At 36.8% G+C, this 21,568-nt stretch overlaps 1 protein-coding gene across 1 annotated transcript in view; it reads right to left on the minus strand.

Annotated features, from left to right (window-relative positions):
• UNC13C (unc-13 homolog C) overlaps positions 1-21,568 on the minus strand; it is a 125,518-nt gene that overhangs the window by 21,465 nt on the left and 82,485 nt on the right. Inside the window, exons 18-25 of the mRNA XM_069867125.1 lie at positions 21,237-21,370; positions 20,190-20,275; positions 7,916-8,042; positions 7,338-7,434; positions 6,747-6,890; positions 5,688-5,765; positions 3,134-3,211; positions 2,698-2,727 (exon numbers count right to left, since the gene is read on the minus strand). Of these exons, the coding sequence (XP_069723226.1) occupies positions 2,698-2,727; positions 3,134-3,211; positions 5,688-5,765; positions 6,747-6,890; positions 7,338-7,434; positions 7,916-8,042; positions 20,190-20,275; positions 21,237-21,370 (774 nt within the window). The remainder of the gene's footprint in view (positions 1-2,697; positions 2,728-3,133; positions 3,212-5,687; positions 5,766-6,746; positions 6,891-7,337; positions 7,435-7,915; positions 8,043-20,189; positions 20,276-21,236; positions 21,371-21,568) is intronic.

Consider the following 21,568-nt stretch of genomic DNA (forward strand, 5'->3'; position numbering starts at 1 on the left):
TTTACCGAAATGTCTGTACTAGTTAACAGAGCTAGAGTTTACTGACAAAGGCAAAGATCTTTCTGGGAAATCCATTCCACTGGGGAATTATGCGACCTCCTTTCACGGGATACATACAGAACACAAAATTAAGACCAGTAAAATATTAACATTTAACAAATACTGAACACACAAGCATTCACACTGAACATGGTTCACATCAGAGAAAACACAAAAATATCAGGCAGGCAAAAGACTCAACATTTCTTACCAGATCATGCACAAGCTAGAGAATCACCTTGTCACTGGGGCTACAAGGGCCAGTGGAGTTACTTTCTATCAGAGGTGGTTGTGATAACCAGAAAACACAATATATTTGAGGAGTTCTCCTGGAATTTGACTTAGTCTTGCCAAAACTGGATCAAATACTAACACTAGATTGCGGACATAACACATTATAGAAAGGTGCATGCAAATACTAGACATTTTCGAGGGCTTTGTGCTCACAAATTGCATGAACACGTTTGTGTGTGCACAGCTGGAGGCATCTGGCAGGACTTCCAGCCTTGTGTATACACATGCTCATGCTTATTAATGCAGTGTCATAGGGAGGAGTGGAATATAAAGAGGTATGCGGGCTGACCATCCAGGTGCTAGACACCTGGTGATGTTGTGATGTCTGAGAATACGTTAGTAAGGTTTTAAAATGATATTCTTATTTTTGTTTAACTACTGGAAAACTTGGTAATTTGAGTGTCATACTATGACTAGAATGTGCACTTTTCACTTCTTTTATCATATGCCCTTTATGTGCTACTGGGTTCCCAGAGCAAATCAGAGGGTCCTCAGGCATCAGTCCTTGACTGGCATCATCCAAATACACCACAGCCATAACCCACTGCTTTTTGATAAAATGGTACAGCTAAGATGGCATCTATTATGGTGGTTCTATACTATGAAGTTCAAGGGGAACTTCACAAGTGGTAAAGGTGGTTTTAGGATGCCTTTGTGCTGTGGAGATAAGGTGGCTTTATTTCTTATAAATATCAGTTCAATAAGGCAGATTGGCCATTTGTGTTTATGCTCTTGGAATAGCTAGGGGAAAATAAATATTCCAGTTTGAAGACAAACATTTTAGGGTCATTTTTGATATGGGTGACAAAAAAATTGAGAATGAATGTACTTTTCTTCATGAAATTGCCTTAATGAAAAACAAACAAAATTTTGAATGTAATTTTCAGATCTTTTTTCTTATACCATAAATTGGTGATGCACTTAAAGCACCAAACAAAGGGATATCAGAAAAATGTCTCTGAATTCTCTCCAAGAGTTGCACCATATTTGTAGGAAATGTTACTTTGATACTGTAACACTCTTAATAAGTCACCCTCAAAGCATGACAAGTGAGAGAACTGCTATGAAAAGCCCTATTTATTTTTTTACTACATATCTGTATCATCTATATCTATATTATATATAGCTACCTGCTACTGGAAGCAGAAGGTAAACTAATATTTTCTTGAGAAAATGGAACCTTTTAGAGATTCAAGGAGGTAATCTTATTTGAAAATAATTTGATAGATATAGACAAAGTGCTGCTCAGCTTTCCTCTGCCCTCGTCTTCATTAGGATTTATGGACACATAGCTGCTTTTATGATTAATGATATTAAACACGTAGGAATAGATCCAAGCCCTTAATACAAAAGTCCTTTGCAGTGAATATAAGAGCATAGAAGACAAGATTATTTGTAACGTTTGGAGACTGAAAGGGGATTAAAAGTAACCACAAAATACATAGCCATGTCAGGATGATAAATATATATGTTTAAATTTTGATGTGAAATTTTCAATGATGCCAAGGCTGCAAATGTTTATTCCCTGTTCTCTGGAGCAGGAAGTATTTTTGCCATGGCAGCTTCAAGAAGCTATAGCAGTCTCAACAAAACCTCCTCACCAAGGACTTAATTGTAGGATAATTTGGAAGGTGCTATGCATTGCATGACATAGGGGACTATCTGAACTCTGCAGCTTCCACTGTGCATGTAGAAATATGAAAAAATGTGTTTTCCATTTCTCTCTAAAACATGGTCACATCAGATCAAAGTTCTGTGAAACTATCAAACCTCAGTCTCAACAAGAAAAAGCTGAGGTATGTGTACCTTCCTTTTTAAAACAGCTACTGATCATAAGGATAATATATTGATGATGGAAATATTGCGTTTTAAAAAGACTGCAGGATTCTGTAGTTCGAAAAGATGTTCCTATCTTCATCAACTTTCAAAACAGTCAAAGACTACACGCAGCAAAGTATTGAAGTGCATGTTTACATCCTTTTACAGCTGATAGGACTTCAGGCACTCTCCCTTCTGAAATAGAAAAGGAGATAAAACTAAGGATGTTCTGGATTGTTGAGTAGCAGCTCTTGGTGACCTGGTGCCAAATCTTGAATACAAGCAGGCCCTCAGATGCTGAAAAGTGCACTTAAAGATTTTACAGATTTTTTTTTTAAAAAAAAAGAATTCTGAAAGACTTTACTCTCTCTGCCTAGTAAAACTGTTCAATTTAGAGTGTGAACTGAATGCCCAAGCATAGCTCTTTTTGATTTTCGGTCATAGGGATTTTCACAAATGCATCAATGGAAATTAGTAGGAAATGGGACTGTTCTTAGCCTTAGAAAATATGGTCAGGAATAATAAAAGATGCTTACTATCACAAACCTCATAAGAGAATCTCTCTCCTTCTTTCTTCTGCTCAGTGGATTGCAAGTCAAAGGCATTAGACAAAGACATGACACATTACAGACAAAGCACAAGGCACACATTCTACCATATTTTAAGATACAGGCAAAACATACTGATGCAGAAAAAAAGGAAAGTGTAGTTCAATACAAACATTAAAATGAAGCTGGCACTACAAATTACAACACAAAACACTCAGCGCTGGTTGAACTTTACAGATCATTAGCATTTTTCTTTGAAATAGGGTTAGGTCTTTCTAGTATTGTCAGGACATGAAATAATTCTCGTAGGCTTTTTAAAAAACATTTTGTTTGTTTTGCAAGCACAAGTGAAAGCTGAAAAAGACTAGGCTGAAAACATGGTGCTAATGATCTCTAAGGAACTTTGAACGAACCAGGAAACAAATAAGACTCACCTCCTTTCCGCCCATGGACTCAAACATTTTCTCAAGCTGGACTCTTAATTGTTGAATGTTGTTCATCAAGATACAGGGCTACAAAGAGAGCACCAAATACAACACCATCATCTCTACTAAACCACGTCCCCAAGTGCCATATCTACATGCATTTTGAACACCTCCAGAATGGAGACTCCAACACTTCCCTAGGCAGCTCCTGCCAGTGCTTGAAAAGTATCTTATTTGTCCTCCAGCAAAAGACAGCTAGCTTTGTGTAATGGTTGAAATATCACCTCTCTTCCTGTCTCTTGAAAAATCCACAACCCCCATTTCTTAGATTTGTTTATCTACCTTCTATAAATTAATGATCACTAAGACTGTTCTTTCCTGTGCTAGCTCCTCTCTTCTGATATGTTCATTATTCTGGAAATTATCTACAAACTGACGATTAAGATTTCTGATGGGGGGATAAGTAGATGAATATGATACCTTGGTTCTTTTATTCAAAACAAGCGCAGATGCCTTTGGCAATATGCCAGAGCTATGAGATAAATTCTTCACATGGAGGCAGTTTTCAAAGTTTCCTTTGAGACCAGCTAAGGTCACTCTTCCAGTGCCTAAGTGTACCTTGGCTCAATGGAAAAATTTCTATTGCTGTCAGCAAATAACAGAACCTGAGTTTAAAAAACATTCTTGTCTTGTTATTTCATTATCATCTTGCCCTTCAGAATACTCTTCGCAGCAATTTACAGGAATCAGACAGCCAGATGCAACAACACCTAACAGTGAGTGGCAAGTACAATACATAAAACCAGGTTTTTTTGTAAACTCTGACAGGAGGTGGAAGATAAAAGGATATTTTTATATTAGATACATGCCTTTATGAAAAGCACCTTTGTGATGCTTTCATTTGAAGAGTTTGTGTGCACATTTTATAGTGTTTAATAAAACATTGACTTGAAAAACTATGCCAAAACCTAATTTTAATCATAAAAAGTATTTGGTTTAATCTCTTCTATCAACTCTAATGCAGGAGATGGACTTTAATATAGTTGAAATCACCAGATCAAAATGTCTTTTATTAAGCTAAAAATATGTATTTAAAAAAGGTAGTTTCTGTTAAAAATAAGTTATGTCCCCCAAAGGCATTTTATACACTACTTTATAACATAACAAGATTAATTCCATCTAAAGCCTTACTAGAGATCATGATACCAGAGTGACTTCAGAAATAAATCACTCCAACAATTAAAAAAATCCCATTGGACTGTTTGACTTGACAGTTTGACTTAATAACCCAGTGCTATCTATCAAAACTTATTTCTTCTAGAAAGCTGTAAACTTTATTTCACGTTAGCATTAAATTGAAAGAAATGGGAAAAAAAGGCTATACATTTTACTTAAGTGAGTCTTTTCAAAGTGTTTACACCAAAGGGCTTCAAGGTTGAAAATATTCATAGAAGGAAATAAATCGGAGACATGATAAAACTACATAAATAGAAGTCACTTCTCTGTAAAAACATGGATACAAATCTTCTACTTAATGATAAAGATTTGAGTTTGGTTATTTTTATTTATTACTTCTATTTTAGACAAAATTGTGTAAAAAGAACAGAAAAAAGGTATAAATCTCTCCCAGCAATTATATCTGTAGCCTGAAACTTTAATGTTTAGTCTTTTGCGGTGTTGCTCATAAAAAGAACAACTAATAATTGATATTTAGCTGCAAGAGATGTCATTCTGAATTCTATTATTGTGAATACGTTGGTGATCGCTAGATTATGACAGTTCTCCACTACAGAGAGCATCAGTGGGAATGAGTCTGCCCAGAAGATGTGCACAGGGTGTGACAAATATAGCTAAGATCCATGTATGAGCTACATAGAGGCTGTGCTTTTAAAGACAAATAGTATGAAGATGGTGCTGCAATCATGGATTTATATGTGTCTGTAACATACTCATAAATAGAGCAGACATAGGACTAAATGTTGCCTGGCTCAGGAGTACTAGCTTTGATCTAATATCAATGATGTGGAAAGGTCAGTGTACCACACCAATTTTCCTTGGTCATGTTAAGCTATTGATAACGTCTTGATTTGCTTAACCATATCTTCAGTGTCCACATCTCATTTGTTCCTGAGTCCCTGGCAATCTGTCCTGCGTAAGGGAATGCTTTTTAAGCAGTTAAGCAACAAAACAGCACATGATTTTCTTCTCACTGCTGAACGGATAAAGCACAGAGTATTCTGTTTGGAAAAAAAAGATGAAGATATATTCTCCATATTTGCCACTACCTAAGGGTGTTATCCTGGCCATCTTGTGCATTTCTCCCACTTTAATACTGAAATTATTAACTAGGATTCTTAACTAATCCCACCTATTACAGCTTTTACACAGCAATGTAAGTACCTACAAAAACACACTGACCGTATTAAAATAAAAGGAATGCAAAATTCCCTTCCTTCCTTCATGCTTTTTCTTGCATATAAAAGTGACTACATTTTTAAAAATAACAGAAAGTCGTTTAATGTAATTTCTGAGGCAGAAAAAAGACCTCACAGCTTTTACTCACCACATTTTCTTTATCACAATACGAGCTGAAGTAATTTGAAATAATCACAGCATACTGAAGAAGCACTTTGTTGATAGTCTAGGAGAGGATAAGAATCTTTTAAATGATAAATTTCCTCATGTGAAACAAAAATAATAATAAAAAAAATTTAGATTATACAGGTACTTGCATAGTTAGTATTTTTTTTTCTCGATAAATGTAAGCAATCCTGTGAGCACATTTTCAAATCCCTGCACAACAGATGGTTGGTTGCTCTTAACGGAATGTAATCTTCAATAGCAGAGGTACTTTAATTTCAGTCATACTGTTTTTGAGAGGCATGGAGAGCTCTACTCCTTCCAATGTGCTACGTACTTAATGTAACAGTAGCAAGCTCAAAAAATCCTCTAGGGTGACAATTAAATTATTTATTTATAAAAAATTATAATGGAAAAATAAGACCAAGGGAGCAGTGTTTGAAGCCTGGCAGCAGGAGCTTACCTTCAATAACCATGTTAATAGGAACTATGTTTGCAAATGGAAAACCATTGCAATGGAAGAACAGGAATACATGTAAATGCAATTTTTTTAAAAGCCCAAAGGACTATAATGGAAATCTAAAGAAGAAACACCACAATCCAAATAGAAAGCTGGCCTACACAGTTGAGCTTACCAAGCAGGGGATGAATGAGAACTACAACCTCTGGGCTTCAATCCACTGTATTTTATTGCCATACCTTGAATTTTTCCTTCTCTTCCATTGACTAATTAGACAATTGCATTCCACTGAATTGCTCCATTACTAGAATCGTACTCAGTGCTTAGCAAGAATAATAATTAATTGTATAATATATGCAAACAGGAAATCTCAGAGAGGACAGAACTGTCAAACTGGCAAGCAATTTTAATAAAGTAAATGAAAAACAGTGTGAAGCCACAGACAGCTTGTCTTTCTAAGGATGCCAGCCAGAGGTAGAAGAGATCGATTCTAAAGAACACTGGAATTACGAAGCTTTTAAGCATGTGGCAACACAACGTCAATCTCTGAAGCTTAGTTGAGATGCACTGATTTTAATTTACCTTTGCAAATCTTCTCATTAAATGAGATAGGGCTTCTGGATTAGGACACTCCAGTTTCCTAATAATCTCAAAGCTTTGATTGAGCTGCGTGAAGACATCAACCACCGAACAAGAGAAGAGGGCATGATCTGATGTTTGCTGAAACTAGAGAAAAATATTGAAATAATACCAGCTCAGAGATCAAAACCGTACTGACTGATTTTCTTATATTTCAAATTCTTCTTATAGTCACAAAAAAGTAATAAATAAAAAACAAATTGAAAAAAGTCTCACTGATAATACTTAGAAATGTGGATTTTAATGATTCTATTACTTTCAAATCTCTCAAAATAAAAACAAGATTCTCTTTCATGACATCAGTATCACATCATAGTTTAGTGAAATCATAGACTGATGTCTATGAGGAATTTAGGCAGGTGGAATTAGAGCAGATATTTGTCTGCAGAGCTATCTTCAGAGAACTGTTACTAACTGTGTATTATGGGAGGTCCAACACAGACATCATGGGACCATATGTAGTCCTGTTTTTGAAATACTAAATAAATGTCTTAATACTTTCTTTATTCTTTTCTTTAAAGAGTAAAGGCTCACCCCATCTTTTTTATCTCTTTCTAGCGCTCCATGAAGAAATTCCATTGAGACATCCTCATTTTCATCCAGCCACTGAATGACAAATGGTTCAAACCATCTGAAAATTAAAAAGCATTTTGTAAAGTAAAAGAAATACATTTCATAAAGATCCTGAGAGAAGATATGCCACTACTACCCAGCATCTACCCCAGTGATGTCAAATTAGCAGTAGCCACCATAGAAATGTGTCCATGTTTTTCAGGGGATCATAGTCTTTCTGCACTTTTTAAAAAATTTTAGAATGCATCTTTAATCAATATTATATCTTTGTTAGCATTTTTTTTATTTGCTCATGAAATAACTTGGATAAAAATTCACTTTAACAAAACATCATGGTGAAGAAATTCCTCCTTATGTCTAGTTTAAATCTGCTCCTCTCCAGTTTATACCCATTGCCCCTTGTTCTATCATTAAAGGCCTTTGTAAACAGCCCCTCCCCAGACTTCTTGGAGCCCCTTCAGGTACTGGAAAAAAGAAAAAAAAAAAGAAACCTTGCACCAAGCCCAGAACCATGGGATACTTCCCTATACAGAACTTACAGAGAGTATTCAGGCACTGCGTCCTTGAAAGCAGAGAGTTCTCGCACATATTCATTATAAAACCATTTCACTTTGAAGTGCAAATTCATATAATCTGTGCTTTTGCATAACCGCTGCTTTTCATGTTCTGTAACAGAAAGATTTGAAGTAAAAGCACTTAATAGCATTCTAACAGTAAATAACATTCCCGTGTCTTGATGCACTACTGACATAATAATACAGTACTTGCATTTCAAAGCACAATTTATTTGATTTTTGAGTAGTAGTAGTATCCACAGTTTCAGTCTTCAGATTCCAAGTAAAATAAAACAAAACAAAGACTTGACCAAAAGTTAGGCTTTTCAACTCTCTTCATTGCAGCGAGGAAGACCCACAAATTTGCTGACTTCCTTGTCTTCAGATACTTCTTTGGTTGTTACAGAATGGTTAAGGATTTGTGGTGGGTAAGAATGGTGTCAGGTGTCAAGTCAGAAAAGATGCTGCCAAAGGAATTACAATTATAAATGCCAGTCCTATAGGAAGCTCTGAAACCTGCATAACTAAATGGGCTGCATTTATCACATATATTCAAGAAGAATGAGGGCACAAGTAGAAAAGCGGTTTAATGAAGTATTTTTGAAGTTTTTCAAATGGACTTCACCTTCTCTGTGTCTTCCTGTTTTCTACATACTGCGTATCCAGATGATTATGGATGACAGGAGTCACGGAGCCACCTGTAAACCGCTTTCTGCATTCGCAAAGTCTTATTTAATTGGTTTGGAATAAATGTCCATCTTCCTTCCAGGATTATGATCCTTTTTCTAGCTTATCTGCTATATAATCTGCAGTCTTCCCATCCAGCCACCTTCAGACCCTTTCATCCATCCCTTTACTGAACAGGCACTTCCTCCTTGCTCAACAATTTCATTTCCTTCCACCACAACAGGAAACCGCGGATACACAAATCCAGTGCAGAGCAATCCTTCCTTTACTAACTACTCTCAGCTTCTAAAATCTCCACAGATCTCATCTGCTTGATGTGTCATATCACTTGCACAGTCCTCCTTAAGCAAACGATTAATCTCTTTTCCCAGCTTCCTTAAAAAGTGACCTAATAGGGATGTTTGGCAAGGATGATGCTCTTTCATAAATAGTATAAATTAAAAAATTACCTTTCAAACCTTCTTTTTGCTCTTTACTTCTGCTCACATAATAAAATCATATTACACGTTATTCTTGTATTTTTGGATGCAAAATACATTTTGGAAGCAACCCACCATCAGTCATATAAACATCTGAAAATACCATTCAGCTCTCTGTCAGTGCAAATGCAGTGTGAAATACACATTCTGCATTTTTCAGATCTGACCAGGTACATTAATAGGAAGTTTTTAGTTTTATTATTATGCCAAATCAGCACTTCAGTAATTTCAGCATGCCAGACAAGCAATAACTGTTTCAGAAGCATATCTCTAGGGAGGTACAATTTCAGGATGCCTCCTCCCTGGAGGTGTTCAAGGCCAGGTTGGATGGGCCTTGGGCAGCCTGATCTAGTGGGAGGTGTCCCTGCTCATGGCAGGGGGGTTGAAACTGGATGATCTTTAAGGTTCCCTCCAACTCAAACTATTCTATGATTATGTAGAGAATTACCAAGTTCTGTGGGAATCAGCTTATGAAGTTCTTCTGGTAGGAGTTTTTCCATGATCTATCATTGTAGACAGCTAGACAACCAAACATTTGTTCAATAAAAGGTAGTTCTTACAAGTTAGACCAGTCTTTGACTGAGAACAACTATTGTATTTCTATCAAGTTCACTGCACATGTACTGATTAAGTCATTATTAAAAAAAATATCTCTTATATTGCATCCCAACAGAGTGGAATTTCTGAAATGAACGGCATTTTTTCACTCAAGCACTGCACGAATGGGTTATTTCATTATAAAATGCAATTTCAGAATGTTTTTTATGGTATCACAAACCAAGAAAATGCTTATTTCACTTTTAGAAATGAGCTGCTGACAATGATGGGCAAACTTGTCCAGGAGGGTATAACTTTAACAACACCATTCATTGATATTGCCTGTTTTTAAGTTAAGACCTAAGCTATAACACACTAGAAACGAGCACAAAAGTAATTCATGAATAATTGAGTTTTGTCTCCAGGCTATTATACCTTTGGAAGAACATTTCAAAAGTCTCCATGAATACTACTCGTAGCTACGTGTAAGTGAAAAAATGTATCCTCAGTTCCTAATATTAAGATATGAGAACATCAGTAAATGCTTCACTTGATCTATAAAGTCATTTTATATCCATGCGTACTGCCTCTTCAGTGCATATAACCCAAAGACCAGAGAAAACAGGTGCCCGTGTGCAGTCAGCCCATGACAACTTTGACTCAATGCTATCAGACAGGTTTATCCACAGTAACCGTGGCTTTTGGTTAGTAAGCATAGGAACATCACTGTAGGCATTCCGAATTTAGATTAGGACGCACAGGATTCTCTCTTCATTTCTCAAAAGCTTACACAAGTTAATGCAAATTTGAGGCAACACAGGATATATGTACGCAGTCTGGCAATCTGTATATTTTTTTCCTGGAAGGAAAGCCGGCAGCGTGTTTTCCTCTACAGAAACTTGCACTTTGTGGGAGACAGAGGTACAGTACAACTTTTGTACAATAGCTGCTCAACACAACTTTTTCTAAAAAGTCCATTCTTGCTTTGCAAAATCATAATACTGAGTCAGTATTGAAACTAAACCTGTCAACTGTATGTTGTGTGTGTGTGCTCAGCAGAGATTATGATAGAAATATTAGACCTTTCTCAGAACTGATTCTAGATAAATGGAATCCCCAACTGAAACCTGACATTATTAAGACATTTTTTTGTTCTGCCCCCTTTATGAAATGTTCCTTGCAGTGCAGCATATTTTCAGAAGCATCTATTAATCTGCTGGGTTTCAGAACAAAGACATTTCCAGTTCCTATTAGTGATGATAACACATTTTTCTATATTACTGTACCATGAATCAATGAAAAAAATACTGTTAAGATTTCTGTAAACTGCAAAATCTGTAAAATGTGATCTCTGTGTGTGGGGCACTTTTAACTGCTTTTTTCCTATTGCTGTTCCAGTAAGGAGTATTTATTTACAGTATTGATTACACTGTGGGGTTTTTTTAATGCCTCTTTAGCAATGCTTTAATGCACAGATGCTTTCCACAGGTTTGCAGTAGTAAACACTGTAACTGCAACTACTATGAGACTGTACGAAGAGCAATTCCATCTCAATTGTACAAATTACAATTACAGTAACACCTCTAAGAAGGCTTCCAGTAAGCAGTAGCACTGAGAGAAAAAAAAAATAAAACCAAATAGCAATAGTTTGGAATCATATTTGATTTAATGGCTATAAACTGGAGAGGAGCAGATATAGACTAGCCATAAGGAGAAATTTCTTCACTGCTAGAGTGGTGAGGTGCTGGCACTGGTTTCCCAGGGAAGCTGTGGCTGCCCCATCCCTGGAGGGGTTCAAGGACAAGTTGGATGGGACCTTGGGCAGCCTGGGCTGGTGGGAGGTGTCCCTGCCCATGGCAGGAGGGGAACTGGATGGTCTTTAAGGTCCCTTCCAACCCAAACTATTCTATGATTCTATGATTTCTTGCTAATTTTCCTAGCAATTGCTAAAGAAAGCTGAGAAGATTTTCTTAAGGCAGCAAGCAAAAAGAAACTGCTGTATCACTATTTGGTTTTGCTCTGATGTTTTCAGTGTCATAGTATTTTGTCAGTAGAATAATAATGATGACTTGCTAAGCAGAAACATCGAGGTGACACTTAAGACATAATGCTAATTAACAAACTGGAATAGAATCCTGTTCACTACAGAAGCCTTTTCCCTTTCTTACCTTGAGGTAAAAACTTCATTCTGAGTATCTGTGTAAGTTTTGATATATATTAGCTGCTAAAAAAGAAAAAAATGGGTAATCTAACAACCTTCATAAAAGATGAACATTTTAAATATTCAGGTAATAAATTTGATATTTTGTTCAACTCTAACTTTTCCTTACGTCAGTATGAAAGCTAAGAGCAATTTTTTTTTTACTCTGCAGCACTCTCGTAGCCACTGGTTTTGGTACCAACATAGAATTAAACTGCTTGAAGGATTCTAATGAGGTGGTTTTAAAGAATATTTCAAATCCTCAGGAGCAAGAACTGCAAGAAGGAAATTTGACTGCAGAAATGAAGAAATTAACTAGACATACATAAGTATTTGTGAATATCTATCAAAAAATGCCTGCCTCGTTTCCAGGCATAAAAGATAATATGGCAGAGATTAATAACTAGGATATTTATTGACGCTGAGCATAACGGAACAGCGTTTGGATTAACTGCAAAATTCCCCATCAAAAAATTAGATGCTATTTTCTACCATAATTCCATATTATTTGCAATAATTACTTAGCAATCATTCTAGAGACTACCAGCTGCATGTTTTATCTATTTCTTTCAGATCTGTTGTTTTAGAAAATCCCCTATTTCCAAACTTTCAGTTGTATAATTGGGAAGTTATGGCAATGGCACGAACTGAGGATGGGTAGTGGAAGAAGAGCTCTTGAGGAAGTCCTATGAGGAACGATACTGAGTATGAATTGGTATTCGTCCCTCGGAATCCCTGTGGAAACATCCCACCAGCATGACACACCTCTATTTTGGATAAATGTAAAAGCTAAGCTTTTGGGTACTTGAGCCCAAAGCACTTTCCCTACACTACAGGAGTTGGTTGCTATGCCACTACCTTATTTAATGTGGGTATTATGTTTATAGCGCTCTAGGCTTAATCCCTGTTCAGCTGATATGTACTGGAGGACTCTGATCGAATGCAACATATTGGATTGAGTCACAAACGAAGAAAAAACAAAGTTCATTACTGATTTAGAAGGAAACATTACATTCTACTAGACATGTCATCCCAGGGTTTTTGTACTTTGCTAAAGGCCATAGAAGTCACTGGTTATTAACTGAACTACAGAACAGAATGCAATTTACTGCTAATTATGTATAATTCACATGGATTTTGACAATGTGAAATACTATTGGCCTATCCAAAAGGGCTCTTTTGTGCCAAGAAAAATATAATAAGCTGAAAACTGAAAAACTTCTGCCATTACCTCCTTTATTGGACTACACTTTCAAGTGATTCACAATTAGGAAATCACCTAATTCTCCTTTTAAAAATAAACAGTGTCTTTCATAAAAGCCTTCTATATATTCAATTTTTTATCTGTATTTTTGGGGGAATTTTCAACAAAATATGTTTGAATGCTTCAAAAACATAATGGATTCGCCCTTAAACACCTCAATGAGGTGATTAAACTCCGCTATTCACATTTTACAAATGGGAAACCGAGGTATAGGGAGATTAAGTGAATTAACTAAGGGAACATATATAAATTATGAAAGGCAAAGTTGATCTTGTTCAAAGATTTCTTAGCCACAGAGTCATATTTTCTCATTGAACAGAGACCAGCGATGGAAGACAGGTTGCCTTATTTGGAACCGTAAGGAAAAGAAATGGATTTACTGTTCTTTTTTTTTTTTTTCTGTCTTCTTGCCTGCAGTGGAAATTGGCTAATCAACCCTTGACTCAATGCAGTGCACTTTCAAAGCTGATATTACCCTTTGTATTCAAGGAGGAGCTCTCAAAGCAAGAGGCCATCTGCTCAGAGTGCTCTGCTTTGTTTCATGTGTCACCACGGTACAAGTGAGTTCAGGGCTACCTCCTTAGCATCTGAAAAGGTGGAGCTGTACATTAGTTTCTAAGAGAGGTAAACAGCTTATGGAAACTTTAAGGGCATCACGTACCAATGTTACATACTATGCAAGAGATGTAAAATATAATATCATAAGGCATGAGTGACTCTCCTGCAAATAACCCTATTTCCTACTAAAACACAATGTATTTACCATTTTTTAGCTACCGTTATACTGACTAAACTTTTCAAATTACTGTAGGCAAATTAACTTTAATATCTTCTTAATATTAGTGAGCTGCTTTTTTAACTCCTTATTGGAAAAATTAGCATACTAGACTCATCAATTAATTACTACTTCACAGTCAAATACTTCCAGAAACGTTCCAGAAAAGCAGATGGGTGCAATATCACCAGCAGGGCAACCCAAGATGTAAGATATGCAGGTTGATTAAGCATAGACTTTCTCCATCCTGCTTCTAAGTAAGGCAAAGAAAAATGCCAGTACAGCAAATAATTCAACAACATCAATCTCAGCATAGATTTTGCCCTTCAATATCACATTGGATTAAAAATCATGTACCAAGAAAGCTAAACAGATCAATAACATTCAAAGAACAAACACTCAGAGACAGAACTCTGTCTTCGAATACACACAGCTACTATTGATTAGAGATGGAAATAAGCCCTTGCTTCCAAACACTGAAATAATCTGAATTGTGCTTTTTTACTGTAAGTATAAGATCTATAACAACGATTAAAGCCCTGGTTCCATAGCATAAGATGGAAGTTTCAACTACTTTGTAGTGAAGTCTCAACATTTATTCAAAGCAATCACCAGAATGTAATAAAAGTAATGCTGATATAGGAATCCAATTTACAGTGATTAGGCTCTCATAAACTTCTAATATGCATTAAAATTGCAAAATAAAGAGAGAATATACATGTCTCTTGGAAAACCACCGCTTCTCAGGAAATGTTATCACTTAATTAAATACTATATTATCACGTTTGAATCTGCGAGGACAAAGAGAATAAAGGTAATAAAGGCACCCTTAATTGCATTGGGTCTTAGCTGCTGAATACTCAGTTTTGCATCTTCAATGTAATTTTTATGACAAGTTACTTTCCTTTTTTAAAAATATATCTCCCCATGAAAGAAACATTTAGACTTAATTCTCAGCTTCTCGTCTCACCATAAGACTGTAAAGTGAGCATAAAACCTTACCAAATAGACATGGTAGCATTTTGTAAGCAATTAGTGGCATGAAGTAGAAAACAAGAAGAAACAGGCAGCAAGATAAACGTGAGGCTGCACTTCAACAATTTACCCGTGTTGTATCTGGATCTGCCTGTAAAGCAGAATCAAAGGCAAAAACACAGAGGCGTTCTCTAATTGTTACCCACCAAATTAAGGCTTATTAAAAGATAATGTGGAAACAAGCAGTTTTAATGGATTTATCTTATTCTCTTTGGAGTGCTGGAACCAATATCAAATTTTTAGTTTAGAACTAATGTACTTGCTGGTAAGAGAAATTTACCTGTGTATCTATAGGAGAAAAAAGTCACCAGTGAATCTCTATGTGGGGAAAAGACCCAAAAGTAAAAGAGAGATGCTGGGAGAAGACCAGTTGTTTGCTGTATAGGGAAAATTTTTACAAAGTGTCTTAGCATGAAATTTAAGAATTGGCAGAAACAAAAATAGCATCATCTGGAGTATTGTGCCCAGTTCTGGAATCCTCAACATGAGAAGGATATGGGGCTGTTGGAACGGGTCCAGAGGAGGCTGCAAGGACGATCAGAGGGCTGGAGCACCTCCCATACAAGAACAGGCTGAGAGAGTTGGGGTTGTTCAGCCTGGAGAAGACAAGGCTCCGAGGAGACCTTAGAGGAAGTCTTGACTGCCCCTTGGTATGAGAAAGAGTTCTCTTCCTGATCCTATAGGTGACACAAAGCACCTTCAATTGAACAGAGCACTTGTCCCTTACCTGGATACTGAACTCAGTGGTTTGTGGAAAGGACAGGACCAAGTGAGCTATAAATAATCCATAATTTTTAATGAACGTAGTGTTCATTTAGAGCATTATTTATGGTCTAATAACCTATCTAGCATTGTAGTACTAGTAAATATTGACTCACAAATTTGTCTTGCTCACAATTAGGCAACATTCAGGAGAAGTTTATACACAAATGCTTTACAATTGGTGACTGCCTGATGACTAATAACAATCTTTCAGAACAAGATTAACATTCAGTGGCTAAAAGAAGATTAAATAAGGCCAGATCTTTCATTATTAAATATATGGGGCAATATATGCTGCTATTATTGAGTGACAACTTGAAGACTAAATAATGAAGTCAGGCATTCCCTGTAGCACTGCATTTTTTTTTCCTAGTAACATCTGGCACAATGAATACAGCTACAAACAGAAATAAAGAAGCTTTAACTTATTAAGGTTACTGTAGACGGGTACTGCAGTATAAACACTCAGTAGTACTTATAGTTTTGATTATGGTTCAGTATGTAAAACCAAAGAAAAGGGGTTATGGTATGACCAAATGATACAGAGGGCACGCCCCCAAGTGCAATGTCGTGCCATACTAGAGATTTCTGAGGTACTTCCAAGTAAGACGACACATTGATACAGCACACTATTACGGCATGAATAATTATTAACTTAGCTCCTGGGAACTGTTCCGTCCACTCTATCTGTCTTAATTAGCGTATCCAATTAACTTCAACAAAATAGTGTCATTTGGTAAGGCTACGGTGCTTTTTAGGCAAGCCTGGGGAATTCTGTGTTGCATGTGATAGGTACTCAACTGGATTCTCATAATCGCCAAGTTCAGCTACCAGTACATACAGTATGTAGCTGCTGTTGTTAACATCGTCTGTTATGTTGACCAAAGAACACTTCTGAGTCCCCTCTTCCTCCAGTCATTCTTCATTCACATTCATCAGTCACATTCATTCTTACTGATAATCTGCCAAAGGAATTAAACCCAACTGTAATCTCCTTGCCTTTGCTGTTACAGTCTCTGAATCCCCCATGAGACTACACATGACTATATTCCTCATGTCTGTAAAAACAAGGATGGAACAGACTTGCTGAAATGTGTGAATGCAGAATGAGAGTCACTAAAACAAAGTTTTCATATCTTGCTACCCTAATGAAAGCCTGTGTTCTGGACGCTGCCCTGTTCTCCCTTCCATAACCTCGATGCCACCTCCCCAGGTCCGCTCTGTAGTCTTCCTCTAAGACAAGACTATGTTCTGTCTCAAGGGGAAGTTTGTAAATTGTAAAGTTGGAGTAAAAATCGACTTGAAATCTGCCACCAAATGGTGTGGCCATTAGCCCTTTTGGGTTTATTTTCTCCCTGCTGTCTCTGTGCTCAGCATCAACTCACAGACCTGCCTCTTCTCTTTCAAATCACTTCATGAGCGTCTCTCATGAAAGAGGAATCTGTCAAGCAAACAGGCAGATGATACCTGCTTACACACTGAGGACGACAGCAAACTTTAAAAACAAATCTATGTTAAATGCATAAACTGCTGTAATGATTTTCTTCTTTTTCTCCTATTTTCAGGAGGCCTGACCCTTCAGAATGTTACCTCTGCAGGACTGAGATTGTCTGTTGCTGTATTTACACAGCGGCTATTTAATTTCTGGCCTGATTGTGGTCTTGACTTCTGGCCACTACCAGAATTAGATTATCATAATAACAGCAATTAGAATGCTCTCTTTCTAACAGACAGGATAGCTTTGATCTGACCTATTCTAAAGTTGGAGAAACGAAAGATCTGAAAAAGACATTTCTAAGGACATAGAACTAAAGATACTTTTGTGATCGCTTGTCTAATTCCAGCTCACAACTCTTTCATCATCTTTAAACCACCATATCTTCATACTTGTAAAAGAACACATTTCTTACCACATGAAGTCAGTAATAAATCACCTGCACTGCTGGTGAAATTCTCCCTCTGTTCTCATTTGTTTGTGCCATAAACAAAGAATAATAGGCCACTGCTATGGAAGCTGCCGTTCTCTCTACCTTCTCCATGTCACAACAGTCAACAGTCTGTCAGCCAGACTGTCCTGGGCAAGAATCAAGGGAGAAGACGAGTTAGAGGGGTCTAATGACTCCCGATGCTTGGACCACAGGGTCTATTGGCTTCTGTTACAAAGGAGGCAACCAGGACTGCTGAGGAGCAGCAATTCTCCCCAGGAGCAGCTGCAGCCCCATACATCCCCTGAGCAGATCCGAGAGGCATTCAGCTCAACAGTGAGATGATGCAGCGTGAACAACCATTCTGATCTGCTCTTGGGAAAAAAGAATTTAAACTGGATGTTCCAGTACAGGTCTTGTTAGAGAATGGAGTGATGACATTCATTTCCTGAATTTAAGTTGATGGGAGTGGCTGGATACGTTTAGGAAATCTTGGATAAGCTAATTTAATCCTTTTTATCACATCAGCAATCCTTTTGCAAATGATGTTGGACTATTTCATTGCTTGTTGATTGGATGCAGAGAGGAATCAACTTTATAACACAAAAGACGCTGCTTCAGGAGATTAATGCTAAATTGAATCAGGCAAAGATTGCAATCGCAGCCCTGGACACTACATATGAACAGATGGTAGCCTATGTTAATAACCTGAAAGGCGAGACTGGCACAGGAGAATGCAATGCATTTTAATGAACTTTTAAAACCACAAGGATTGAGTGTGACCACATTTAAGGTCCTGCTCCTATTCTAGTAGAATTTGAAGGAAAAACATTTATTTCCATTAAAAACTGGAGAAGCAAACTCACTTTGCAAAATATCCATGAAAAGAAATAATAATTGCAAACCCAGTAAAGCTGCTAAGAGAAACAGCACGATGATCTATATTTTGTGAGTAGTATTATTGAGGTTCCTGTTTAGGAATGAAACCATAGAAGGTGAAAATACGTATATTTATGATAATTTATAATTAATTTCCATTTCCTTTAATTATTATTTATAAACAGGAAATGGTTCACTACTGGTTCTGGGAGTGACTTAGAATTTCTAATAACAAAAAATGCATTTACTCTCCTCAAAGAGACAGTAGCCACAGCAACACATAGACAAAGTTTGGAACAGACTTAGAAAGTCAAGTGCCTCCTAATAAGGCCTCTATCTCTCTCTCTCCAGAATTAGGATATTACATTAAATTTGTTTTTAAGTCCTCATTCAGTCCAACCTTCCACATTTCATATATTGTATGATTAATTCCTCCTCAAGAGCTTCCTGTTCTGCTCTTTACAACTGAGAAACAAACCATTACATGATCTGAAGCTGCCTTTTGAGTCATCAGCAGGCTCTACTTAGCAAATAGAATAAATTATCTTTAGTGAATTATCTTCTTGCAGTACAGAATGTTAATCATTCAGTGGCTAAAACACTACAAGCACCAGGGTGCTCAGGGATGTCTCTGTGCAGAGTGTAACTATACATTCAAAGTTATGAAAGATGACAATATAATAGCTGCTAGAAATTCTTATTAATCCGTGCTAGCTATCTGTAAGTGCAATCACAACATCGAGTTGCTGAACACCCATGTTCCGATAACTGTTTCTGATATACAGCCAGCCTCCCCAGATAGAAGGTTGTTCTCACTGATGTAACCAGGAATACGTTGCGAGCCAAAATAGTTGCTTTCATTTGGTCTTCATGCTTCTCAGCTCTTGGTAGCTTTTTAAGTTCATCGATCAGTCTTAACGGATGATTTCCTGCCTGACATGACTATTGAACATCATCTTCAAACATTAAACATCTCTTCTCCTACCCACATCTTAGATTTCATTTCTTATGTCTTCTGCTATCATTCTACATATTATAATCACTGCTCCCGTAATTCCTACTTCCTTTCACAGAATCACAAGGTTGGAAAAGACGTCCAGGATCACCGAGACCCACTGTTCCTATCAACCACTAAGTCGTAGCCCAGAGCACCTCATCCACCTGTCTTCTAACACCTCCAGGGAAGTTGGAGATTATCTGCTATAGAGAAACCCCCCTATGTTTTACCTATGTTTCACCATAATACTATCTTAAAGAATAAGGGGAAATTGCATTTGAATCTGTTGGAACTGCAAGGAATATAAATTGCCTTTTGTACGCAAAGAGGTTTAATCATCTCTGTGTGTTTTTTCCTGTGTTTTGTATAGCAAGTTAATAATTTCAGCTAGTGAGAAGATACAGAAAGCCTACACTGCTCTCTAGCAAGCACATTTGTTTTTCTTGAGCACTGACAATTTTGTTAGACTTAGGTAATTAAAAGTAGCATTTCAAGTTACAGTTCTTTGGTCTCCTCCTTCCACAGATAACTTCATAAAGTTGCAGTACAATGATGTTTTCTTACTTTACAATGCTTCTTTTTCACTAACTTAGGAAACATCTTAAACAAGTGTGTCAGAAAGCTCTTACCACCCATAGAAATCTGATTTCAGGTGTGATTTGCAGTGACAATCAGTCTTGGCAAGCTCTCTAGTGTAATTAATAGTTTGATCTAATTACCTTCCAGAGCATATTTCATGTCCTGGGTGAACAGAGTCCACATGATTTCAGCACTGATTTTTCCCATGTTCAGCTCTTGAGGGAACCTGCAATCAGTCACATTACATCAGTTCACTTGCTGCTCAAAGTCATGCTTACAGCTGTACAGCAGAAAGGCAAATATTTCCACAAAATAATTCCCCTACTATGCACTTATTGTATTTTGTGTTTTGTACAATCATATGAACCATCCAATCTTCAAATAAAAACTTCTGCTAGTCTAATATCAGGGGCCTAAATAATTAGTTGAATGTTGTACCAATTCCCTCACAAGACATTTTAAAGTAAGATAAATCTATCTTGCTGATAACTTCTCAACTTTAGATAAATCCAATAGCTTATTTGATTTATTTTTTTTTTCTTTTTTTATTGGAAAAACCTGAAACAGTTGGCTGAGCTGTTTAGCAGCTACAGCGTTTCCTTAATTCCACACTGGAAAACAGTGAAGCTATGTGGATTTATACTAGTTGAATCGCTTGTCTCTCTCTTCAGTTCTGAGAAATCACCTTCCATTTCTGGAAAGTCCAGGATATTGCTCTCCATTCTGTAAATTTTCAAGTCAGCTTGGCTGGACTTTCTCTCTTGCCAATCATAAATTTGGAGAGGGTCTTTTTGTGAAGTTTGTTATTCTTTACAAATACATCCATAAACTCTATCATAATATCTAAAAATGTCTCAGCATACTATCATAACATTAATACCGTTGCAGTATTTCACTGAGCTTTCCCTTCTGCCCATGCATTTAGTTCTCTTGCTTAACATTTTGCTACTTAACTATTCAGGATGGCTCATATACCAAGTGCCTTCATTGCTCCTAAAACAAATACTCCTTTTTCCATGATCACAGCACCAAGTCTTTATCAAGCTGTGCCAATGCTATATTCCATATTTTTTAAAAATCTCTAGCTAGCTTATATTTAAAATACAACTACTTATTCAGGTGTATTTCCTGTTCTGAGTTTAATAAATCCATCATTCTTATTTTTTATGGGGAAAGTAATTACTTACTGGTTCAAGACAGGTGTATATGCTGTTTTATCTTCATCTATGATAGTGACCATCAGAGTAATAAGCTGTGCCCAGAAATCCAAATTCTTTGTTGTTGGTCCCTGTTCTTCTTTAGGAACTTCTTGTTTCTTACCCTGTTAAAAAAAGATTGAATGTATTTAATATTAGAGGAATTAGAGTGTCTCCGAGGAGACCTTATAGTGACCTTCCAGTCCCTGAAGGGGCTCCAAGAAAGCCGGGGAGAGACTTTTTAAAAAGGCTTGTGGTGATAGGACAAGGAGCAATGGGTATAAACTAGAGAGGGACAAATTTAGACTAGACATCAGAAGGAA

The sequence above is a fragment of the Phaenicophaeus curvirostris genome, chromosome 12, assembly GCF_032191515.1.
Source record: "Phaenicophaeus curvirostris isolate KB17595 chromosome 12, BPBGC_Pcur_1.0, whole genome shotgun sequence".
Classification (NCBI taxonomy): Eukaryota; Metazoa; Chordata; class Aves; order Cuculiformes; family Cuculidae; genus Phaenicophaeus; species Phaenicophaeus curvirostris.